Raw genomic sequence first — 27522 nt, forward strand, 5'->3', positions numbered from 1 at the left:
ATATTGAATAGACACCACACCGAAATAATTATATGAATGGCAAATAAGCATATGAGTAAATGCTCACTGAAGAAATGCAAATTAACACCACAATTGGATCCAACTACACACCCACAAGAACTGCTGAAACTAAAATGTCTGAAAATAGTGTTGGCAAGAATATATTGGAACTGAAAATTCACACACTGCAGGTGTGAATGTAAAATGATACAATTACTTTGGAAAACATAAAACTTAGATTTACATGGCTGCTGTCTTTTACTAAATAGATGAGGAAATGCATATTTCATGTTTCAGACTTACTGCAAGTCATCAAAAGGCCACACATATTTATTAACTCAATATGTTTTACTACCCACAGCAACTTCCATTTAAAGATGAAAGTCAAATTAGAGGTAAAATAATTCTCAATTCCTCATGGTAGGAAAGTGGTACAGACATGATATGAACTTTATTTTTAACTGTGACATGGTATACAGTTTTATATTTAATCAAATTTTCAACAGCTGCAAATTTTTCTCAGGTTTCAAAGAACCCAAAATACATAAAACTCGCTACACTAAAAATTATGTGAATCTATTATTTTTGTATAAATTTATAATACTAAAATTTCTCAAATTATCCAGTTCAAAATACTAGTTTCTTAGGCTGTCAACAGGTGGTGTGTGAATAAAAGGGTACTGTGAACAATCTATTTAGAAAAAAAAAAGTAAACAGTATAAAAGATACTCCTTTTTTGTTAGATTTCTAAAATTTTCCTCATGCTAATTAATGAACACTATTAACACAACATATAGTAGGCAGCAAATCCTATTTGTATTTTACAACAAAGAATATATTTTCTTTTCTGGATGAACCACCTTACAAGGACTAACTTAGTACTAATTCAGAATATTTGCATAGGGTATTAAATAGAGCTCCAACCATGTTTGGTTCAGTGAACAAAAATATGGAAATATCCAATGGTGACATATCCTCAGTTACATTAGAGCTTTAAAGGAGACAAGAAACAAGCAGCAATTCTCAGTCCATATGGGAAATCTTTCTTTAAGCCATGTATTTATTCTCTGTGGTAAATCTTAATTGAGGTTAAACATGAAGAAATAACACATTCAAGAAAAATTTAATTATCTAACTTATGCATTAAAATGAATAAATATGCAATACATTAAAAGAAAATTTTAATAGTTGGAAAGATCCCAACAGTCCTCAAAGAGTTTGGAATTTGTTCTTCTACCGTGACGAAGTTCCAGCCAGTTTAAAAGTGCTTGACCAGGCATCTTGTAAATGTGCAGGGGCTCTGCTGATGAATGAATAAGGAATGGGTGAATCACTGAGGAGAAAATAAAGTAACAATTTTAAATGCAGTAGGGAAATTTTTATTATAGGTTTAGGCTATTTTCCTGTTTATAGTAGTAGAAAACAGCAATGTGAGCGAGGGTTTAGAGCTACTGGGCATTTAGCCCAGTGGCTGATTTACCCTCAGTTCAGTTCAGTTCAGTCGCTCAGTTGTGTCCGACTCCTAGTGACCCCATGAACCACAGCATGCCAGGCCTCCCTGTCCATCACCAACTCCCGGAGTTCACTCAAACTCATGTCCATCGAGTGATGATGCCATCCAGCCACCTCATTCTCTGTCATCCCCGTCTCCTCCTACCCCCAATCGCTCCCAGCATCAGAGTCTTTTCCAGTGAGTCAACTCGCCGCATGAGGTGGCCAAAGTATTGGAGTTTCAGCTTTAGTTTTACCCTAGTGCCTAATAAATATTTGAAGAGAGTTAAAAAGAAGCATTGAAACAAAGTTGTAAATTGCTTGCTTTGATTTTAAGATATAAAGAAGAAGACAACTGGTACATTCTTGCAATTACATGACCTACTCATTTCAGCTATCATGTATAAAAACAAAGAGCAAAATGGTATATATTATACATAGATAAGAAAACAAATAGAATTAAATGCTAACAAGAAAATCTTCATTTTGTTTGATAGTGGGTATGGAGAAAAGCAATCAGAATATGAAAATGGCTTTGAAGTTTACAAACTTGATTGAATTATGTATATGTTCATTTTCACCAGGGAACCCCTGGCTCAGTCAATGCTATTTTTACGTCTCAGCAAAATTTAGTGATGTTGCTCAAGGTCCTGGGAAGATAAGACATTTGTGGTAGAATCAAATTAAGCTTCAAAGAGATTAAGGTGTTACCCTGGATATTTGGTGCTATAAGAGACAGACCTCTGCCTAGGCATAAATTGTGCTGCTAACAGAATTAGCTACAAGATAAAAAAAAAAAAAAGCTCTAGATGACCAAAATCTATCTCTATCCACAGTTTTCATACCTTGTCTTTCCCTTCCTACTCACACAGCTCACAGCCCTTCTTATAGTGGGCACAAAAAATATATATTTCTTGAATAAGTATTTAATAAAATGATATGTGGACTAGTATGTATGTAAACTCACAATTTGCCAAGCGGATAGAGTTTGTACTTCCTGGAATTTCCCATACATATTCCTTAAGAATGATAAACCCTGTGGTATCTTCTCTATAAAGTCTTTATCATATGATCTTCTTTGAAGTTTCTTAAACTAAGAACACTACAATGTGATATTAGTGACTTTATAGGAAAAATAAACTTCTATTATAGTTTATGAATTACTTTAGGAGATGAAGACAAAAGGAAAGGTTTGAAAAAGAGCTGAAAAATTAGCCATTGAACAGGATTATAAACTGATACAAATTGGGGGAAATAGTGGTTTGAAAAAGCATATTCACTATGTTTGAAATTATAATTCTAAGTATCCCTCTCAGCAAAGCATTTCTGGAAACTAAGATATGTCAAAATATTAAAAGGAACTTTGCTAAAACATTGTTTATTATAGTGAAAAACAGGACACAGTCTATATGTATATAAATAAGAGCAAGGAATAATGAATTATGGAATATCTATTGACTGAAATATGCTATTGAAATTAGAGGAAATAAATCAGTATGTAATAATTCAGAAGAATCCTTGGGAAAATACTAAATCAAAAATACAGCTCCTATCATAATATTATTTAAGTAAATATAATATTTTTTTAAACACACAAAGTAATATTAAATAAGATCTATTGCCACACCTATACAAATATGAATGCTTAAAAATGGACAGAAACTTCATGTCTGGAAAATGGGGAGAGAATATGACTGCTTTATGAACCTGGGATACTTTAATATTATACATTTTAAAGAGAAATACAGCCATGTTCTATCAATGCAGTATTAAGGCATACACAGGAAAAGACAAGGAATAAATATGTCAAAATATTAACCGTGGATAAACCCAGGAAATTGGAATATGAGCAGTTGTTTGTACTTTTACCGTTTTCATATTTTTCAAAATCCTAAAAGTAAAAGAGGAAAAAAGGGATAGTTATTAATTACTTTGATAATCTCCCTCATCTGCCATTCAGCGATGCAATGAGGATATAACTTGTGAAAGACTGACTTTCATCTTAAGTTAAATAAAAGGGGTTTCAAAAGGAAGAAGGGGAAGTTAAAGAAGTAAAAGGCAGCAGAAGGAGAAGTGGATGCCCTAAGAATCTATGAGAATGGGCAACCCGCTTGAGCAAATAATGAGATGACGTGTGGAAAGTTAGAGTGAAATAAGTCAACAAGTTACACACAAAATCTAGAAAGATTACTGTAATAGAAGACGGGGGCTCGTGATGTTTGATGTACATGGAGGAATTCCCTAACTCAGTTTTATACATGGAGCAAGGCGGGAACATCAAGAAATATTTTAAACAAAAGGTAGTGCTGGAGTTGAGACTAAAAGAGAATTAGAAATTAGCCAGGCTACCCTGAGGTGCAGAAGGTACAAAGGGACAAGAGAACAAAAGAAAATTTTTAAACTGACTAATTTCTTAAGAAGAGGCGATAAGTCTTGATTTCTCATGCCACAGCTCCAAATGGAGCAGAAAAATAAATTTAATATGTTTAACGAATCAAAGAACTAGATGACCATCTATTACATATTGTTTTCTATTTGCAAATTGAGAATACTGTTCACGTGAGCCAAACAAAAACACTTTTCAGAGTCACAAAATTATATTTCTTAGTGTACAAGGAATAGCCTATTTCAAATTTAACTTACTGCATGTGAAGTTTTAACTATGTAACTTAACTCAGAGAAATGCCAATGCTTTGAACACAGCAACCTTTCAAATTTATATTTGCTTTAAATGTTCTTTGATAAAAAACAAATCCATTCAAGTTGTTTTGTAATAGCCACAAAGTGAATTTCAAGGCATTTTAATATTAGTTGTAAAACAGATGTGAAGTGAAAAAGTGAAAGTCGCTCAGTCATGTCCGACTCTTTGCGACCCCATGGACTATAGTCCACGGAATTCTCCAGGCCAAAACACTGCAGGGGGTAGCCTTTCCCTTCTCCAGGGGCTCATTCCAACCCAGGGATCAAATCCAGGTCTCCCACATTGAAGGAGGATTCTTTACCATCTGACCCACAAGGGAAGCCCAAGAATACTAGAGTGAGCAGCATATTCCTTCTTCAGCAGCTCTTCCCAATCCAGGAATCAAATTGGGATCTCCTGCATAGCAGGCAGATTTTTTACCAATTGAGCTATCAGGGAAGCCACCACAAAATAGATATGCTATTTTTATTTTTGAATACATGAAAATAAAGGTATAATAAAAAATAAAATTTGAGTTTTTAATTCTTTAAATATTGAATGCTTTAGATCATTTTGGCAAAATTAATTCTTATTCTGGTAGTGTTGGCAATAAAATTCTATTTTTATACAATCATTATAATCATTATTCATATATATAAATTGTTAATAGTATTAATTAAAATAAAGCTTTCCTTCATGAATTTATCTGCAATAATCAGCAAGGATTTTAAAAGTCTTTCAAATACTGCTTTTCGTTACTAGAATTAATGTTAGATAATATTATGTATTTTCTTTAAAATATCTATTATTTCTATACATTTTATGTAACTGTTTTAGATTTGCAAAATAACTAAACCCTGAACAATGCAAATATAACAAAAGAAAAATTAAAAAAAAATCAGAAACTATACCACACAGAGGAGCTATACTTTATTATTATTCCATTTCACACAAAAGGCAGCTCACATTTAATCTATAACATTTTTCCTCCAACTGTATCCTGAAAATTACGGTTTTTCAATTAGTATAGGTTTATAGTATTATATTCAATTTTATTGTGTATTTTCTGAGCTATGTTGACCACATAATTTACTTAAACCTCCATTATGCTAATAATAATAGGTTGATTCCAAAGTTTCTGTTAATATAACAATGAAGCTACTTGGACACACATCTTTCCATTATTTGTGTGATACCTCCTTAGTATAAAATCTTAGAAGTGGAGTTGCTATTTCAAAAGAAACTGTGCTAAGCTCAGCCATCATTTACAAAAGGAAATTTACTTTCTCATAGGTTGAACTACATGTCCCTACTATATACTCCCATTGTGGCTCTGCCAATTTATATTTCTGCACTACTGTCTAGTATATTATTTGTCACTCCTTATAGGCACCAGAAGGGCAGCGGCTAGACACTATTTTTTATCCTCAATAATTAGTTTTTAATAAGTATTTGTTGCTTTGCATGATTGCTGCTGACAGAGTATAAAGATATAACATAGATCTACAAGTATTAGACTCATTACAAATATACTTTGGGTATAGAATGGTTGTGGGATGTTGTAAGGCTCTAAAGATTTTCTGAGTTATATCTGGTATGAAGCTACCCCATACTGGGAAGAATTTGAACTGTTTTATCTAACAGACATGAAGACATAATTAAAGAAATAAATAATATCAGTAATAATTAGTATGAACAATATAAATATTCATGGATCAGTATAGTCAGAATTACTCTCTATATAATTTCTAGTATAGAATTTTATCACACTCACAAAAACAGAAACAAATGAATCTCTTATAACACGTATTCATAAAAATCTATGATCCTTTGCCTTTCTTGAAATTATTATGTCTAGGTGGGCCAAAGCTAGATGCTATGTACTGAACTATGTCTTGGCAGAATTTATATGTTGAAGCCCTAATCCCTATTGATGACATCTGAAGGTGGAAGTTGGGAAGTAATTAGGTTTAGGTGAGGCCATAGGGGTGAGGCACTCATTGTGAGATTAGTTCCTTTATAAGAAGGGACATCAGAGAGCAGCCTGCCCCTCATTTTGCCTCTCCATTCTTTCTCATTTCTGACATGAAGACACAGTAAGAAGGCAACCATTTGCAAGTCAGGAAGAAAGCTTGCCTCTGGCCTCCAACTGGCATCCAGATTTTGGATTTTCAGGCTCCAGAACTGAGAGAAAGACATTTTTGTTGTCTAACCCACCGTTTATTGTATTTTTTTTATGGCAGCCCAAGCTGACTAGGACACTAGGGAATATAGATTATTAACCTAAATATTTTCACGGATTCTGGTCCCTAAGCAGATGTGACATATGTATTTAGGTATTTTTTTTACAAAAAGAAGCAGGTACCCAGGGTTCTTTTTTCTCTACAACTTTGCCAATCCTTTTTATCTCTTGTCTTTTTAATGACAAACATTCTAATAGGTATGAGGATATATCTTACTGTGACTCTGATTTGCATTTCTATGATGGTTATTGATGCAGACCACTTTATAAGTGCCAGTTGGCCATTTGTATATTTTCTTTGGAAAAAACGTCTGTTTGGTTCTTCTATCCATTTTTAAACTGGATTGAAAGGGAACCTTGGTGCACTGTTTAGTGGGAAAGTAAAAAGGTTCAGTCAGTCATTATGAGAAATACTATGGAGATTCCTTTAAAAATTAAAAATAGACCTACCATATGATTCAGCTATTTTATTTCTGGGTACATATCCATAGCAAATGAAAATAGGATATCAAAAAGATATATGCACTCCCATTATTGCTGTATTAGTCATAAGAGCTGAAATATGGAAATAGCCTAATGCATTAGCTAATAGATGAATGGAAAAAGAATAGATCCCCAGAACTTATTCATCTTCAACTACAAGTATGTACCCTTTGCCAAGCCTCTCCCCAAATCCCCCACCCTCTGGTAACCATAATTCTACTCTCTATTTCAATGAACTCAACTTTTTTAAGACTCTACACATAAATATCAGGCACTATTTGTCTTTCTCTGTAAAATCAGTATTTTCTTTGTTATGGATGAATAATACTCCACTACATTGTGTGTCTATGTGTGTGTACACATATAGGGATATTGAGTTTGTGTATTTCAATAAAGCGGAATGCAACTGTGGTAAGATGGATAGGAGGATATCCACAAGAATGGAATCTGCACAAACAATTCAATGGAGAAAATATGGGATAAACTTAAAAGACAACATTCAGTTGATGGGTCATTAATGTAGAAGAATAATGGATGCTATGTGGATCACCACAAACTGGGGAATTCTTGTTTTAATATTTTTTTATAATTTATTCATTTTTTATTGAAGGATAATTGCTTCATACAATTTTGCTGTTTTCTGTCAAACCTCAACATGAATTAGCCATAGATATATATCTATCTCCTCCCTTTTGAAGCTCCATGCCACCTCCCTCCCCATCCCACCCCTCTAGGTTGATACCGAGGCACTGTTTAAGTTTCCTGAGTCATACAGCAAATTTCTATTGGCAATCTATTTTATATATGGTAATGCAAGTTTCCATGTTACTCTTTCCGTACATCTCACCCTCTCCTCCCCTCTCCCCATGTCCATAAGTCTATTCTCTATGTCTGTTTCTCCACTGCTGCTCTGTAAATAAATTCTTCAGTACAATTTTTCTAGATTTCATATATATGTGTTAGAATACAGTATTTATCTTTCTCTTTCTGACTCATATCACTCTGTATAATAGGGTCTAGGTTTATCCACCTCATTAGAACTGGCTCAAATGTGTTCCTTTTTATGGCTGAGTAATATGCCATTGTGTATATGTACCACAACTTCTTTATCCATTCATCAGTCGATGGACATCTAGGTTCCTTCCATGTTCTAGCTATTGTAGATAGTGTTGCAATGAAAAATAGGATACATGTGTCTATTTCAATTTTGGTTTTCTCAGGGTATATGCCTAGGAGTGGGATTGCTGGGTCATATGGTGGTTTTATTCCTAGTTTTTAAAGGAATCTCCATACTGTCTTCCATAGTGCCTGTATCAATTTACATTCCCACCAACAGTGCAAGAGTGTTCCCTTTCATCCACACCATCTCCAGCATTTATTGTTTGTAGACTTTTTGATGATGGCCATTCTGACCAGGGTGAGGTGATATCTCATTGCAGATTTGATTTGCATTTCTCTAATCATGAGCAGTGCTGAGTATCTTTTCATGTGTTTGTTACCCATCTGTATGTCTTCGTTGGAAAAATGTCTGTTTAGGTCTTTTCCCCACTTTTTGATTGGGCTGTTTGTTTTTCTGGTATTGAGTTGTATGAGCCACTTGTATATTTTGGAAATTAATCATCTGTCAGTTGTTTCATTTGCTGCTATTTTCTCCCAATCTGAGGGATGCCTTTTCACCTTGCTTATAGTTTCCTTTGCTATGCAAAAGCTTTTAAGTTTAATCATGTCCCATTTGTTTATTTTTGTTTTTATTTCCATTATTCTAACAGGTGGGTCATAGAGGATCTTGCTTTGATTTATGTCATCAAGTGTTCTGCCTATGTCTTCCTCTAATAGTTTTACAGTTTCCAGTCTTACATTTAGGTCTTTAATACATTTTGAGTTTATCTTTGTGTATGGTGTTAGGAGGTGTTCTAATTTCATTCTTTTACATGAGGCTGTCCAGTTTTACCAGCACCATTTGTTGAAGAGGCTGTCTTTGCCCCATTGTTTATGCTTGCCTCCTTTATCAAAAATAAGGTACCCATAGGTGCATGGATTTATTTCTAGGCTTTCTATCTTGTTGCATTGGTCTATATTTCTGTTTTTGTGCCAGGACCATACTGTCTTAATGACTGTAGCTTTGTAGTATAATCTGAAGTCAGGAAGGTTGATTCCTCCAGCTCCATTCTTCTTTCTCAAGACTGCTTTTGCTATTCTGGGTCTTTTATTTCATCTGAATCATGAAATTTTTGTTCTAGTTCTATGAAAAATGCCATTGGTAATTTGACAGGGAATGCATTAAATCTGCAGATTGCATTTGGCCATATAGTCATTTTCACAATATCAATTCTTCCTAACAAGGAACATGAATGTCTCTCTATTTATGTCATCTTTGATTTCTTTCATTAGTGTCTTAAAATTTTCTGTGTACAGATCTTTTGTCTCCTTTGGTAAGTTTATTCCTAGATATTTAATTCTTATTGTTGCAATGGTGAATGGGGTTGATTCATTAATTTCTCTTTCTGATTTTTCATTGTTAGAATATAGAAATGCAAGTGATTTCTGTGTATTGATTTTGTATCCTGAAACCTTGCTATACTCATTGATTAGCTCTAGTAAGATTCTGATAACTCTAATAACTGTTCAGTTCAGTTCAGTTCAGTTGCTCAGTCGTGTCCAACCCTCTGTGACCCCATGAATCACAGCACGCCAGGCCTCCCTGTCCATCACCAACTCCCGGAGTTCACTCAAACTCATGTCCATCGAGTCAGTGATGCCATCCAGCCATCTCATTCTCTGTCGTCCCCTTCTCCTCCCATCCCCAATCCCTCCCAGCATCAGAGTCTTTTCCAGTGAGTCAACTAGTCGCATAAGGTAGCCAAAGTATTGCAGTTTCAGCTTTAGCATCAGTCCCTCCAATGAACACCCAGGATTCATCTCCTTTAGAATGGACTGGTTGGAGCTCCTTGCAGTCCAAGGGACTCTCAAGAGTCTTCTCCAGGACCAAAGTTCAAAAGCATCAATTCTTTGGCGATCAGCCTTCTTCACAGTGCAACACTCACATCCATACATGACCACGGGAAAAACCATAGCCTTGACTAGACGGACCTTGGTTGGCAAAGTAATGTCTCTGCTTATTAATATACTATCAAGGTTGGTCATAATTTTCCTCCCAAGGAGTAAGCGTCTTTTAATTTCATGGCTGCAATCAGCATCTGCAGTGATTTTGGAGCTGAAAAAAATAAAGTGTGACACTGTCTCCACTGTTTTTCCATCTATTTCCCATGAAATGATGGGACCAGATGCCATGATCTTTGTTTTCTGAATGTTGAGCATCAAGCCAACATTTTCACTCTCCTCTTTCACTTTCATCAAGAGGCCTTTGAGTTCCTCTTCACTTTCTGCCATAAGGGTGGTATTATCTGCATATCTGAAGTTATTGATATTTCTCCTGGCAATCTTGATTCCAGCTTGTGCTTCTTCCAGCCCAGCATTCCTCATGATGTACTCTGCATATAAGTTAAATAAGCAATGTGACAATATACAACCTTGACGTATTCCTTTTCCTATTTGGAACCAGTCTGTTGTTCCATGTCCAGTTCTAACTGTTGCTTCCTGACCTGCATACAGGTTTCTCAAGAGGCAGGTCAGGTGGTCTGGTATTCCCATCTCTTGAAGAATTTTCCACAGTTTATTGTGATCCACACGGTCAAAGGCTTTGGCATAGTCAATGAAGCAGAAATAGACGTTTCTCTGGAACTCTCTTGCTTTCTCCATGATCCAGCTGATTTTGGCAATTTGATCTCTGGTGCCTCTGCCTTTTCTAAAACCTGCTTGAACATCTGGGTGTTCACGGTTCACATATTGCTGAAGCCTGGCTTGGAGAATTTTGAGCATGACTTTACTAGTGTGTGGGATGAGTGCAATTGTGCGGTAGTTTGAGCATTCTTTGGCATTGCCTTTCTTTGGGATTGTAATGAAGACTGACATTTTCCAGTCCTGTGGCCACTGCTGAGTTTTCCAAATTTGCTGGTGTATTGAGTGCAGCACTTTCACAGCATCATCTTTCAGGATTTGAAATAACTCAACTGGAATTCCATCACCTCCACTAGCTTTGTTCGTAGTGATGCTCTCTAAGGCCCACTTGATTTCACATTCCAAGATGTCTGGCTCTAGGTCAGTGATCACGTTATCGTGACTATCTTGGTCGTGAAGATCTTTTTTGTACAGTTCTTCTGTGTATTCTTGCCACCTCTTCTTAATATCTTCTGCTTCTGTTAGGTCCATACCGTTTCTGTCCTTTATCGAGCCCATCTTTGCATGAAATGTTCCCTTGGAATCTCTAATTTTCTTGAAGGGATCTCTTGTCTTTCCCATTCTGTTGTTTTCCTCTATTTCTTTGCATTGATCACTGAGGAAGGCTTTCTTATCTCTCCTTGCTATTCTTTGGAACTCTGCATTCAAATGCTTATATCTTTCCTTTTCTCCTTTGCTTTTCGCTTCTCTTCTTTTCACAGCTATTTGTAAGGCCTCCTCAAACAGCCATTTTGTTTTTTTGCATTTCTTTTCCATGGGGATGGTCTTGGTCCCTGTCTCCTGTACAATGTCACAAACCTCTGTCCAGAGTTTATCAGGCACTCTATCTATCAGATCTAGTCCCTTAAATCTATTTCTCACTTCCACTGTATAATCATAAGGGATTTGATTGAGGTCATATCTGAATGGTCTAGTGGTTTTCCCAACTTTCTTCAATTTCAGTCTGAATTTGGCAATAAGGAGTTCATGATCTGAGCCACAGTCAGCTCCTGGTCTTGTTTTGGCTAACTGTATACAGCTTCTCCATCTTTGGCTGCAAAGAATGTAATTAATCTGATTTCGGTGTTGATCATCTGGTGATGTCCATGTGTAGAGTCTTCTCTTGTGTTTTTGGAAGAGGGTGTTTGCTATGACCAGTGCATTCTCTTGACAAATCTAGTAACTATTAGCTCTAGTAATTATCTCTAGGGTTTTCTAGGTACAGTATCATGTCATCTGTAAACAGTGTGAGCCTTACTTCTTTTCTGGATTCCTTTTATTTCTTTTTCTTCTCTGATTCCTGCAGCTAGCGCTTCATAACTGTGTTGAATAACAGTGGTGAAAGTGGACACCCTTGTCTTTTTCCTGATCTTAGGGGGAATGTTTTCAGTTTTTTCCCATTGAGAATAATGTTTGCCATAGACTTATCATAGATGGCCTTTACTACGTTGAGGTAGGTCCCTTCTATGCCCATTTCTTTAAGAGTTTTAATCATAAACTGGTACCGAATTTTGTCAAAGGCTTTTTCTACATCTACTGAGATTATCATATGGGTTTTATCTATCAATTTGTTAATATGGTATATCACATTGATTGATTTGTATATATTGAAGAATCCTTGCATCCCTAGAATAAACCTAACTTGATTGTGGTTTATGAGCTTTCTGATGTGTTGCTGAATTCTGCTTGCTAAAATTTTGTTGAGCATTTTTGCATCTATTTTCATCAGTGATATTGGCCTGTAGTTTTATTTTTTGTGTGTTGTCTTTGTCTGATTTGGTATCAGGGTGATGTGGCCTCATAGAATGATTTGGAAGCATTCCTTCCTCTAAAATTTTTGGAAAGAGTTTTAGAAGGATAGGCATTAACTCTTCTCTGAATGTTTAACAGAATTCTCTTGTGAAGCCATCTGTCCTGGGCTTTTGTTTTTTGGGAGATTTTTCATCACAGCTTCAATTTCCATGCTTGTAACTGGGTTGTTCATAATTTCTTTTTCTTCCTGGTTCAGTCTTGAAAGATGGAACTTTTCTAAGAATCTGTCCATTTCTTTCACGTTATCTTATTGCCACATAGTTGTTCATAAGTCTCTTATACTCCTTTGTATCTCTGCATTGTCTATTGTAACCTCTCCTTTTTCATTTTTAATTCTCCTCCTTTTTCCTTGATGAGTCTGGCTAAAGGTTTGTCAATTTTGTTTATCTTCTCAAAGAACCAGCTTTTAGTTTTATTAATCATTACTATTGGTTCTTTCATTTCTTTTTCATGTATTTCTGCTCAGATCTTTATTTCTTTCCTTGTACTAATTTTAGGATTTTCAGTTGTTTTTGTTCTTCTTCTTTTTCCGGTTATTTTAGGTGTAAAGCTGTCCATTTGATGTTTTTCTTGTTTCTTGAGGTATAATTGTATTGCTATAAACATCCCTCTAAGAACTGTTTTTGCTGCATCCCATAGGTTTTGAGTTGTTGTGTTTGCATTGTCATTTGTTTCTAGATTATATTTGATTTCCCTTTTGATTTCTTCAGGAATCTGCTGGTTATTTAGAAACATGTTGCTTAATCTCCATGTGTTCCTGTTTCTTACTCTTTTTTCTTGTAATTGATATCTTGTCTCATAGCATTGTGCTCAGAGAAGATGATTGATATGATTTCAATTTTCCTAAATGTATTGAGGTTTGATTTGTGACCCAAGATGTTTTCTATCCTGGAGAATGTTCTATGTGCACTTGAGAAGAAGGTGTACTCTCTGCATTTGGATGGAATGTCCTAAAGATATCAATGAGATCCATCTCATCTAATGTATCATTTAAGACTTGTGTTTCCCTTTTAATTTTCTTTTTTGATTATCTGTCCATTGTTGTGAGTGGGGTGTTAAAGTCTCTTACTATTATTGTGTTACTGCCAATTTCTCCTTTTACATCTGTTAGCATTTGTCTTATGTATTGAAGTGCTCCTATGGTGGGGGCATAGATATTTACAATTGTTATGTCTTCCTCTTGGATTGATCCCTTGATCATTATGTAGTGTCCTTCCTTATGTCTTGCAATCTTCTTTAAGGTCTATTTTGTCTGATTTGAAAATTGCTATTCCAGCATTCTTTTGCTTCCAATTTGCATGGAATGTATTTTTCCATCCTCTCACTTTCAGTCTATATGTGTTTTCGGTCTGGAGTGGGTCTCTTGTAGACAGCATATATATGGGTCTTGTTTTTGTATCCATTCAGCCAGTCTGTGTCTTTTGGTTGGAGCATTTAATCCATTTACATTCAAAGTAATTATTGATATATATGTTCCTATTGCCATTTTCTTAATTGTTTGGGGTTTATTTTGTAGATCTTTTTCTTCTCTTGTATATCTTGACTATATCAGTCCCTTTAACATTTGTTGTAAAGCTAGTTTGATGCTACTGAATTCTCTTAACTTTTGCTTGTCTGTGGTTTTTCCCATGGTCATGTATGGATGTGAGAGTTGGACTGTGAAGAAAGCTGATCGCCGAAGAATTGATGCTTTTGAACTGTGGTGCTGGAGAAGACTCTTGAGAGTCCCTTGGACTGCAAGGAGATCCAACCAGTCCATTCTAAAGGAGCTGAATCCTGGGTGTTCATTGGAAGGACTGATGCTAAAGCTGAAACTCCAATACTTTGGCCACCTCATGCGACGAGTTGACTCACTGGAAAAGACTCTGATGCTGGGAAGGATTGGGGGCGGGAGGAGAAGGGGACGACAGAGAATGAGATGGCTGGATGGCATCACCGACTCTGTGGACATGAGTTTGAGTGTACTCCGGGAGTTGGTGATGGACAGGGAGGCCTGGCGTGTTGTGATTCATGGGGTCGCAAAGAGTCGGATATGACTGAACGACTGAACTGAACTGAAAGCTTTTTATTTCTCCATGAATTTTGAATAAGATCCTTGCCGGGTACAGTAATCTTGGTGGTAGATTTTTTTTCCTTTTAGTACTTTAAATAGACCCTCCATTCCATTCTGACTCACAGAGTTTCTGCTGAAAGATCAGCTGTTAAGTATATGCAGTTTCCCTTGTATGTTACTTGGTGCTTCTCCTTTGCTTCTTTTAAACTCGTTCTTTGTGTTTAGTCTTTGTTAGTTTGATTAGTATGTGTCTTGGCATGTTTCTCCTTGGGTTTATCCTGTATGGCATTGTTTGTGCCTCTTGGGCTTGATTGACTATTTCCTTTACCATGATGGAGAAATTTTCAACTCTATTTTCTTCAAAATTTTTCTCATACCCTTTCTTTTTCTCTTCTTCTTCTGGGACCCCTATAGTTCGAATAGTGGTGCATTTGATATTGTCCCAGAGGTCTCTGAGACTGTCCTCAGTTCTTTTCATTCTTTTTACTTTATTCTGCTCTTCAGAAGTTATTTCCACCATTTTATCTTCCAGCTCACAGATTTTATCTTCTTCTTCAGATATTCTGCTATTGATTCCTTCTAGAGTATTTTTAATTTCAGTAATTGTGTTGTTTGTCTCTGTATGTTTATTCCTTAATTCTTCTAGGTCTTTGTTAATTGATTCTTGCATTTTTTCCATTATGTCTTCAAGGTTTTTGATCATCTTTACTATCATTATCCTGAATTCTTTTTCAGGTAGTTTGCCTATTTCCTCTTCATTTATTTGGACTTCTGTATTCCTAGTTTGTTCCTTCATTTGTGCATTATTTCTCTGCCTTTTCATTGTTATTTTTAAGTTATTGTGTTTGAGGTCTCCTTATACCAGGCTTCAAGGAAAGTTTAATTCTTTCCTTGAGGAAGGTTGAATTCTTTACCTTTTGCTTTCTTCCCTCCTAAGGTTGGTCTAGTGGTTCATGTGAGCTTTGCATAGGGTAAGATCTGCGCTGAGTTTTTGTTTGCTTGTTTGTTTTTCCTCCGATGGGCAAGGCTGAGTGAGGCGGTAATCCTGTCTGTTGATTACTGGGTTTGTATCTTTGTTGTTTAGATGAGTCGTCCTGCAGAGGGTACTACTGGTGGTTGGGTGATGCCTGGTATTGTAGTCAAGTGGTTTCCCTTGTGTGAGTTCTCACTATTTGATACTCCCTAGGATCCTTATGGCAGAAAGTGAAGAGGAACTAAAAAGCCTCTCGATGAAAGTGAAAGAGGAGAGTGAAAAGGTTGGCTTGAAGCTCAGCATTCAGAAAACTAAGATCATGGCATCTGGTCCCATCACTTCATGGGAAATAGATGGGGAAACAGTGGAAGCAGTGTCAGACTTTATTTCTTTGGGCTCCAAAATCACTGCGATGGTGACTGCAGTCATGAAATTAAAAGACGCTTCAGTTCAGTTCAGTCGCTCAGTCGTGTCCGACTCTCCGCGACCCCAAGAATTACAGCACGCCAGGCCTCCCTGTCCATCACCAACTCCCGGAGTACACTCAATCTCATGTCCACAGAGTCGGTGATGCCATCCAGCCATCTCATTCTCCGTCGTCCCCTTCTCCTCCCGCCCCCAACCTTTCCCAGCATCAGAGTCTTTTCCAGTGAGTCAACTCGTCACATGAGGTGGCCAAAGTATTGGAGTTTCAGCTTTAGCATCAGTCCCTCCAATGAACATCCAGGATTGATCTCCTTTAGAATGGACTGGTTGGATCTCCTTGCAGTATAAGGGACTCTCAAGAGTCTTCTCCAACACCACAGTTCAAAAGCATCGATTCTTCGGCGATCAGCCTTCCTCACAGTCCAACTCTCACATCTTGGAAGGAAAGATATGACCAACCTAGATAGCATATTAAAAAGCTATCCAACTAAGGTCCGTCTAGTCAAGGCTATGGTTTTTCCAGTGGTCATGTATGGATGTGAGAGTTGAACTGTGAAGAAAGCTGATCGCCGAAGAATTGATGCTTTTGAACTGTGGTGTTGGAGAAGACTCTTGAGAGTCCCTTGGACTGCAAGGAGACCCAACCAGTCCATTCTAAAGGAGATCAATCCTGGATGTTCATTGGAAGGACTGATGCTAAAGCTGAAACTGCAATACTTTGGCCACCTCATGCGACGAGTTGACTCACTGGAAAAGACTCTGATGCTGGGAAAGGTTGGGGGCGGGAGGAGAAGGGGACGACGGAGAATGAGATGGCTGGATGGCATCACCGACTCGATGGACATGAGTTTGAGTGAACTCCGGGGGCTGGTGATGGACAGGGAGGCCTGGCGTGCTGTGATTCATGGGGTCACGGAGAGTCGGATGTGACTGAGAGACTGAACTGAACTGAGGATTAATTTTCTGGTAGTCTAGGGTCTTGGAGTCAGTGATCCCACTCCAATGCTCAGGGCTTTGTCTCTGCTATGTGATGTTGAGCAAATTGCTTAACCTTGCTAAACCTCAGCTTCATCAGCAGTAAAGCACAGATTGAAAATATCCACTAGTTCTTCACAGAGTGCTCAGTTGTCAAAGCATTAATGAAGTCTGCTTTTGTGAAGAATTCTAATTCAGAGTTATTTTTTTCCCTGAGGTACCTAAGGCCCCACAGCAGATCATGATTATTTTAGCAATGGCTTTGCACAACTGTTGGTTTCTTTGGCTGGAATCACATCTCTGGAGACTGGGAAGGCTTGGGTCCCAAAGCTGGATTGGTGTAGGGCTCAGCATCCTAGGAGGATGTGGCAGGCAGCGTCACCCAACAATGTTCCTGGAGTGCCTCTTGCCCTCTGCAGGAGCCCTCAATCTATCTCACACTGAACCCTGGATCCAGGAGACAGACTTGAGAGCTTTACCACCTATCTTCTTCCTGGTTGTTCTCTCAATCCAAATTGTGGGAAGTTCTTAAAGAGATGGGAATACCAGACCACCTTACCTGTCTCCTGAGAAACCTGTATGCAGGTCAAGAAGCCACAGTTAGAATCTTACATAGAACAACTGACTGGTTCAAAGTTGGTCAAGGAATATGGCAATTTGTCTACTGACACCTTGCTTATTTAACTTATATGCAGAGAACATCATTTGTAATATCAGGCTGGATGAATTGCAAGTTGGAGTCAAGACTGCTGAGGGAAATATCAACAACCAGATATGCAGATGATACCACTATAATGTCAGAAAGTGAAGAGGAACTAAAATGTTTCTTGATGAATGAGAAAGAGGAGAGTGAAAAAGCTGGCTTAAAATGAAGATTATGGCATTTGGTCCCATTACTTCATGACAAATAGAAGGGGAAAATGTGGAAGCAGTGACAGATTTTCTTTTTGGGGCTCAAAAATCACTGCATACAATGACCATAGCCATGAAATTAAGATGCTTTTTCCTCAGAAGGAAAACTAGGACACACCTAGATGGCATATTATAAAGTAAAGACATCACTTTACTGACAAAGGTCCGTATAGTCAAAGCTATGGTATCTATGCTTTTTCCAGTAGTCATGTACAGATACAAGAGTTGGATCATAAAAAACGCTGAGTGCCAAAAAACTGATACTTTCAAACTGTGGTGCTGGATAAGATTCTTAAGAGTCCCTTGGACTACAAGGAGATTAACCATGAATATTCATTGGAAGGACTGAAGGACTGATGCTGAAGCTCCAATGCTTTGCCCACCTGATAAAGAGCTGACTCACTGGAAAAGACCTTGATGAAGGGAAAAGGAGATGAGGGCAGCAGAAGATGAGATGTTTAAATAGAATGATGCACTCAATGGATATGAGTTTGAGCAAACTCTGGGAGACAGTGAAGTATATGGGAACCTGGCATGCTGCAGTCCATGGGGTTGTAAAGAGTCAGTCACAACTTAGTGACTGAAAAACAACAACAAAAAATGGAATCTTAGACAGGTCGAGAGCAGAGTTTAAAAACCTGCTAGTCATGATACAGCTTTTGCAATGCAGTTAAAAGATTATTTGAAATAAATGAATAAAAGAATCAACACCATTATCAGAGTAACAGAAGATAACTTTGTGACAGAGAATACTCTAACATGGTTATTAAAAAGGTATTATTGACTTGCGCTTAGATCTTTGCAGAAATGTAATTTTTAAAAAATCTGAGATTCTAGGTGGATCCAGCTGTGTAAGCAAAAACATAAAAGTTGAAAAGGGCAGGCTATGCTTGAATCAGTATGTCTGATTATATAGAGATATACAGATATATATTAAACTGGTTAAGACTCACAGTTCTATATTAAATCATTCTCTATCACTTATAAATAGTACATAATTTATATTTTCCCAATTCCTTTATCTGTAAAATAAACATGATTATACTAACTAACAGGTGAGTTTTAAAGGTAAATAAATACTTTTAATATTCTTGGAAGAATACCTTGTAAATAGCATAAATTATCAATTATTAGTATGTCAGAAAGAATGCTATTTTAATAAACAGAAAACTGTAAAACAAAGCCCAATAACATATCTTATTTCCAACATTATATATCTATAAAGGTCAGACATTATTCTAGACATGAATATTAAAGAAGAAAAAAATCATTGTCTTCATAGAACTTACAATGAAATAAGGGAGAGAGTACAAAATACATAAACAAGCATTTCAGGCTCACAGTACAAGATGGACGATCTTGAACTCACCTCCTCTATGGACACAGCGAATTTATATTTATGTATAGAGCGATTCCTCCTGAAGAAGCACTGAGATCTGACAGAACAACTTTTATATAGCAAACAATAGAAATGGGGAAAAGAGAGGAAGGCGTATCCATAGGGGCCCCAGTACTGACATGGAGACCTGCGGTGGGGAAACATCACTGAGGGGTCTGTGTGCAAATTCATTTACACTGGGGCAAAAAACAGCCAAAAAAAAGAAAAGAAAAGATACAGGTTTTAGGTTTAAAGGGCACCTAAACAATATACAAAGGAAATCACTACACTAACACTAAAGCATCTGCCAAACAATGGTGAAACTCCACCTTTTGAGGTGTACCCCTCTCTCTTGATGGCACAGATGAGAATACGGCCCCAAAAGTCTAGCTGGCCTGCCAAAGATACCCCAGGCCCCTGGCCTGTATCAACTTCAGCCATTCCCCAATAGGCAGCCCTGGCAGCACAACCATAAATCACCCCAGGCCATGCCCACTCCAGCTCCAGCCATCCAACTAAAGTAGCCCTGACACAGTGAGTGCCCTGATACTTCCTGACCTGTACCCACTCTAGTTCTGGTCTTTCTGCCAAAGTTGCCAGAACACACAGGTGTACACAGGGGATGCTCTTACAATAAGAGAGCCAATAGTTGCATAAGTTAATCCCCATTAAAAAAATAGAAATAATGGAACAAAGCTAATATATTATGCAAAAGAGGGCTTGAAACTGCATATTAAAAAGAAGGTATCATACCTTAGAGAAAAAAAAATCTTCCCAAATTGTCAACACTGGAGTGTACCCTAGTAAAGCTGTATGAATTGTGTAAAGCACTAACTACACTCAGGCATCAATCATGTCCAACTCTTTTGTGACCCCATGGTTTCACCAGGTTCCTCTGTCCATGAGATTATCCTGCCAAAAATACTGTAGCACTTCCTTCTCCAGGGGATCTTCCTGACCCAGGGATCAAACTCATGTCCCCTGCAACTCCTGCATTGGCAAGTGGATTCTTTACCACTGAGAAAACTGAGAAATCCTAATAAAATTGCATGTGTGCATGCTAAGTCACTTCAGTTGTGTCCAGCTTTTTGAGACCCTATGGACTGTGGCCCACCAGGCTCTTCTGTCTGTGGGATTATCCAGGCAAGAATACTAGCGTGGGTTGGCATGCCTTCCTCCAGGGGATCTTCCCAACCCAGGGATCCAACCCGGGACTGAAGCAGCATCTCATTATGCCTCCTGAATTGGCAGGCACTAGTAAAATTACTTGACATCAAACATAAAAATCCCATAAAAAGATGCTATAGGCAGTTAGGCAAAAAAAAAAAATCTCTTAAATTGATATTGCTGAAAAATAAGGTTAATCTCAGAATTCTTTTGAAGAGTCATTACGAGAATAATATGTAAAAATACTCAAGGAAAGAAACTATGAATCAAGGCATTTATTTGAGTCAAATAATATTTCAGAACAAAAGCAATAAAATATTTTCTATGAGTTGTTTCCGATATTGGTACTAATCAGTCAATCAAAAGAATATTAGGAAAACCCCAGGTAGTCAGCAACTATGGAGGTATTTTACACATTTATCTACTGATGTAAGATTAAAACAAATGTGGTGAGTTTGAAGTGAAGAATTAAAAAGTATGTTCAAAGAAGAAATGATATAAACAGCAAAGTGGAGGAAAGAGAATAAAGAAAGCAAGAGGTATACTCATTCTTCACTTTTCTGATAATAGTTTATATAAAAAGATGGAACTCAAACATTTCTCAAATTATTACATTTAAATTGTATAACACTGTAAAGTAATTATGCTCCAATAAAAGTTAATTAAAATAAATATATTGGCTAAACTAAAATTTTAAAAGAGGAAAGTTTTCACATTGGAATTTGAATGTGAAAGTATCTTTTCTGCTGCATGTAAGAGATAAACCTGCAGCAAAATGATTCAAAAAGATTTCTTAAACATGCAGAAATGTAGGCAATTCAAACATAAAGAAGCAGAGTCCATTATATGAATAATAAACAAGTGTAAATTCTGGCCACAAAGCATCTACAGTGACAAATCAGGGGTCTTTATAACATTAAAGGGTGTAAGTTACACTGGATTAAAAAGTTATGAATATCTACATATAAAACAAGCAGTTTGAAATGCATACACAAATCTATAGGGAATACAAGGAGAAAAAATACACTATTAGAGAATATTTAATTTCACCTCTCTGGACGTTTAACATATCAGGGGGGCACAGAATACTTAAAGCATAAATTATATATTGTTTTAATAAATGGTGGAGCTGAGTCTCAAATGCATCATCACTGGCTCCGGAGAATAAGCTCTTTATCTGCATCCTATAGTGTGCTATTAACATGACTCTTGAAGAGGAGATGAAAATCTCTTTTCTGATTAAAACAAGAAATGAGAGCTGCTGGAGATTTAACAGAAAAACAACAACTATTGAAACATTTTTCGGAGAGAGCAATTGACCGCACTAATGAGGGGGTTAGTGTGACTGGCAATAGTACTGAGAGACTACTTCAGGTCAGTTGGAATGATACAAGGTTTCTTGATGGTTCCAAGAATCCAGGCACAGGAAGTGAGCCAGAGAAGTTATCCAGATTATCACTATGTCTTTCTCTTCCTGTGATTATTAGGTGTTTCATCTCCACCTCCTGGGCTTCATTTTCTCATATTTCTCTCTGCAAAGTGCTTTGTTCCGTCCCATTTGCACATAGCCAACTTGTGGCTGGAAAATTCTGCTGTACTTGACTACCCAGTTTTGACACCAAATTAAGATTAATTAGAATTTGTATAACTCTACCCTAGGTTCTAGGGAAAGAGAATCTTATTTCTGTAATTCAGGTCATGAGGTCATATTTAGCCCATACTAATCTGGTGGGATGCAAGGCAGGATCAGCTTTCAAAAAAAAAAAGAATAGCTGCAATTGAGGAACCTCAGAATTCTACTGTAAGTATCTCATATCTTGGACGTTTGGTAAATTAAGCTACTTATTCAAGTGAAATTTAAAAAGTGTACCCAAAATATTCTTGATCTATCCATGCCTTCAATAGTGTCATTGCAATAGTTTTTGTTTAAATGATGCCTGAGGAGTAAAACCTAACAATGTCTTTCTACCCAAACACTTCATTCCATTTTCCACCCCTCCATGGATATCTAAGGATCATAGTGAAAAGAATCCCTCAGAAATAACATTTTGTGGTAGTGGGCATGGTCAGAATGGGACAGTTCCTGTGGGGCTCTCCTTAGGGTAATGTATTACAACATTTACAGTTTGTTTCTGGAAACTAGCAACTGAGTGAAACTGAAACATACTGGGAATGGGGTACGGTCTGCCAAATCTCAAGTGAAATGTAAAATCTCCATTTCAGTTCAAAAAGGAAAATTCCAAAGCCAAGCAAAGAAACCCTAGTCATTTCTGTTATGAATTCTCTGCATTTCTAGGATAACCAAGGGAATATGGGACTTAAGTTTTTTTAGAAAAGCAGTTCAAATTATAGTAGATGACAAATTGAACAATATAATTCATAGAACTAAAAAAATATTTCATGGTAATAAATTAAAATATACAAGACATTTATTTACTTATTGGAAAACTGGTTGGTATGAGAACACTCTCAATTGATCTGACTAAAGTCTGGGTGATTTTGAAAGCAGAAAGAGCCTAAGTTGCATTTACAGTACACAGGAGAATAATGATGAAAATCAGAGCATTAGATACAAAATTTGCATTTCTGGTGCAATTATGTGCTCAGTCACTCAGTCGTTTCCATCTCTTTGCTACCACATGGACTGTACCTGGACTTCCATGATAGATCAGTTGGTAAAGAATCTGTCCGCAATGCAGGAGACACCGGTTTGATTCCTGGGTCAGGAAGATCTGCTGGAGAAGGGATAGGCTACCCACTCCAGTATTGTCAGACTGTACCCTGCCAGACTCCACTGTCTATGGGATTTTCCAGGCAAGAATACTGCAGTGGGTTTCCATTTTCTACTCCAGGAGATCTCCCTGACCCAGCGATTGAATCTGCAAATTTAATGTCTCTTGCAATGGCAGGCAGAATCGTTACCACTACACCACCTGGGAGGCCCATGGTAAAATCAGAGACATGGTCCAAAATCTTATAAAATAGAAAAATATTTGCATTCTCTTAAATAACATGTGCATTGTTTTTTCTTCACATTTTATTGAATAAATATTTTACAGGGTTTTATGTAAATAGAAATTTCTAGAATATTAAAGCTTCAACTATCTACCATGTCAGAATCAAAGGAAAGAAGCCATGACTACAGTTCTAGTAGTCAGAGATGAAGGTGTAGCAAAGTGTAAAACCACCCAGGCTGAGTAAGTACAGAACAAAAAGGTGAAGGAAAATAATAAAACTTAAAATATGAAAAAAGAAAAGTATCTTGGGAGAATGTGAATTTCACACACTAAAACTAAGAGAAAGTATTGCAGTAAACCATATGTTTGGTTTTCTGACTCATCCTGAGTAGCAGAAAAAAAAATCCATTTAAAAGCAAATAAATTTTGTTTCATATCTAAGATAACTATTTCAAAACAAAGACAGGGTCCCATGTTGCTGCTGCTGCTGCTGCTAAGTCACTTCAGTCGTGTCCGACTCTGTGTGACCCCATAGACGGAAGCCCACCAGGCTCCCCCGTCCCTGGGATTCTCCAGGCAAGAACACTGGAGTGGGTTGCCATTTCCTTCTCCAATGTGTGGAAGTGGAAAGTGAAAAGTGAAAGTGAAGTCGCTCAGTCGTGTCCGACCCTTAGCGACCCCACGGACTGCAGCCCACCAGGCTCCTCCATCCATGGGATTTTCTAGGCAATAGTACTGGAGTGGCTTGCCATTGCCTTCTCCGTCCCATGTTAATGGGTCACAAATAAATGATTTAGAAATCTCATCATGAAGTATAAGCCTCCTAGGAAGATTTGCAAGCTCTTTGGAACATGGGTAAATTTAGATAATGACAGGAAACGTAGAGATAACCAGGCTAACATATAGGTGGTCTCAGTCAGTCATATGACTTGGAAATTGATATCTAAACTGTTTTCATTAAGTTAGCAAACTTTAAATATCAAAACTTAAACAGCTCTTACATATTAGAAATAGAAAAAAATGAATTTAAAATGGACAATATGTTACCAACAAAAGGTTCATTAAAACTATTTATCTATACACTTTATATTTCTATAATAGCTTATTCATTCAGAAAAAAAAATAATCTTTTACAAGAACTTTTTTTCTATCTTCATTAGGAATATAACTCAAACTCATATCCATCGAGTTGGTGATGCCATCCAGCCATCTCATTCTCTGTCGTCCCCATCTCCTCCCACCCCCAATCCCTCCTAGCATCAGACTCTTTTCCAGTGAGTCAACTCATTGTATGAGGTGGCTTAAGTATTGGAGTTTCAGCTTCAGCATCAGTCCTTCCAATGAACACCCAGGATTGATCTCCTTTAGAATGGACTGGTTGGATCTCCTTGCAGTCCAAGGGACTCTCAAGAGTCTTCTCCAGCACCACAGTTAAAAAGCATCAATTCTTCAGCGATCAGCTTTCTTCACGGGAGCTGGTGATGGGGTCGCAGAGTCGGACGTGACTGAGCGACTGAACTGAACTGAACTGAAGCTGGATATAGAAAAGGCAGAGGAACCAGAGATTAAATTGCCAATATCTGCTGGATCACCAAAAAAGCAAGGGAGTTCCAGAAAACATCTATTTCTGCTTTACTGACTATGCCAGTCCATTCTAAAGGAGATCAGTCCTGGGTGTTCATTGGAAGGACTGATGCTAAAGCTGAAACTGCAATACTTTAGCCACCTCTTGCGACGAGTTGACTCACTGGAAAAGACTCTGATGCTGGGAAAGGTTGGGGGCGGGAGGAGAAGGGGACGACAGAGAATGAGATGGCTGGATGGCATCACCGACTCGATGGACATGAGTTTGAGTGAACTCCGGGAGTTGGTGATGGACAGGGAGGCCTGGCGTGCTGTTATTCATGGGGTCGCGGAGAGTCGGATACGACTGAGCGACTGAACTGAACTGAACTGACTATGCCAAAGCCTTTGACTGTGTTCAGTTCAGTTCAGTCGCTCAGTCGTGTCCGACTCTTCGCGGCCCCATGAATCACAGCACGCCAGGCCTCCCTGTCCATCACCAACTCCCAGAGTTCACTCAAACTGTAGATCACAGCAAACTGTGGAAAGTTCTCAAAGAGATGTGGATACCAGACCACTGTACCAGCCTCATGAGAAATCTGCATGCAGGTTAGGAAGCAAGTTAGAATTGGACATGGAAATTCCAAATCGGGAAAGGAATACGGTTTCAAATCGGGAAAGGAGTACGTCAAGGCTCAATATGGTCACTTTGCTTATTTAATTTATATGCAGAGTACATCATGCAAAATGCTGGGCTGAATGAAGGACAAGCTGGAATCAAGATTCCTGGGAGAAATATCAATAACTTCAGATACCCAAATGATACCACTCTTATGGCAGAAAGCGAAGAAGATCTAAAGAGTCTCTTGATGAAAGTGAAAAAGGAGAGTAAAAAAGTTTGCTTAAAATTTAACATTCAGGGGTTCAGGAGGGGGAACTTATGTAAACCCGGGGCAAATTCATATCAATGTATGGCAAAACCAACCAATATAATATTGTAAAATAATTTGCCTCCAATAAAAAATAAATTAATTACCTAAAAAAATAAAATAAAATAAAATCTTGTAACCAAAAAAAAAAAATTTAACATTCAGAAAACTAATATCATGGCACCTAGTCCATCACTTCATGGCAAATAAATGGGGAAACAATGGAAACAGTGACAGACTTCAGTTTGGGGGTTCCAAAATCACTGCAGATGGTGACTGCAGCCATGAAATTAAAAGACGCTTGCTCCTTGAAAGAAAAGTTATGACCAACATGGACAGCATATTAAGAGACATTACTTTGCCAACAAAGGTCTATCTAGTCAAAGCTATGGTTTATCCATTAGTCATGTATGGATGTAAGAGTTGGACTATAAAGAAAGCTGAGAACCAAAGAATTGATGCTTTTGAACTGTGGTGTTGGAGAAGACTCTTGAGAGTCCCTTGGACTGCAAGGAGATCCAACCAGTCAATTCTAAAGTAAATCAGCCCTGAATATTCATTGGAAGGACTGATGCTGTAGCTAAAACTCCAATACTTTGGCCACTTGATGTGAAGAACTGACTCCTTAGAAAAGACCCCAATGCTGGGGAAGACTGAAGGCGGGAGAAGGGGACAACACAGGATGAGATGGTTGGATGGCATCACCGACTCGATGGACATGAGTCTGAGCGACCACCAGGTGTTGGTGATGACCAGGGAGGCCTGGCGTGCTGCAGTCCGTGGGGTCGCAAAGAGTCAGACATGACTAAGTGACTGAACTACCTAGTAATTTTAAAAAATTAGTCTGTGTATTTATAATTTATATTGCTGTTTTGAGATATATACATAAAGCAAGTAAATAAGATTATGTATATTTGAAACAAGTACCCTAGGTTTTGGGGGAGATAATATGCCATTTTGCATTGCCTAAATATCAACATTTTTAGGAATTTTCAAACTAAAATGGACTGGAATGTGTGCATTTAACTCAGATTACCATTATATCTACTACTGTGGGCAAAAATCCCTTAGAAAAAATGGAATAACCATCATAGTCAACAAAATAGTCTGAAATGCAGTATTTGGATGCAGCCTCCAAAATGACAGAATGATCTCTGTTTGTTTTCAAGGCAAACCATTCAATATCACAGTAATCCAAGTCTATGCTCTGACCAGTAATGCTGAAGAAGCTGAAGTTGAATGGTTTTAAGAAGACGTACAAGACCTTTTACAACTAACAACCCAAAAAGATGTCCTTTTCATTATAGGGGACTGGAATGCAAAGTAGGAAGTCAAGAAACACCTGGAGTAACAGGCAAATTTGGCCTTGGAGTACAGAAAAAACCAGGGCAAAGTCCAATAGAGTGTTGTCAAGAGAACACATTGGTCATCACAAACGCCCCCTTTCAACAACACAAGAGAAGACTCTACACATGGACATCACCAGATGGTCAACACAGAAATCAGATTGATTATATTCTTTGCAGCCGAAGATGGAGAAGCTCTATACAGTTAGCAAAAACAAGACCATGAGCTGACTGTGGCTCAGATCATGAACTCCTTATTGCCAAATTCAGACTGAAATTGAAGAAAGTAGGGAAAACCACTAGACCATTCAGATATGACCTAAATCAAATCTCTTATGATTATACAGTGGAAGTGAGA

General features: G+C 37.5%; 1 protein-coding gene across 1 annotated transcript in view; it reads right to left on the minus strand.

Moving 5' to 3' along the window:
• Positions 1-635: 635 nt before the first annotated feature.
• Positions 636-27522, minus strand: part of LOC129535598 (uncharacterized) — a 164540-nt gene continuing 137653 nt past the window's right edge. The window contains exons 8-10 of the mRNA XM_088836796.1: positions 3361-3382; positions 1238-1333; positions 636-691 (exon numbers count right to left, since the gene is read on the minus strand). Of these exons, the coding sequence (XP_088692922.1) occupies positions 636-691; positions 1238-1333; positions 3361-3382 (174 nt within the window). The remainder of the gene's footprint in view (positions 692-1237; positions 1334-3360; positions 3383-27522) is intronic.

The sequence above is a fragment of the Moschus berezovskii genome, chromosome 6 (genome assembly GCF_049115385.1).
Source record: "Moschus berezovskii isolate FMDL1 chromosome 6, NW_MosBer_1.0, whole genome shotgun sequence".
NCBI classification, from domain to species: domain Eukaryota; kingdom Metazoa; phylum Chordata; class Mammalia; order Artiodactyla; family Moschidae; genus Moschus; species Moschus berezovskii.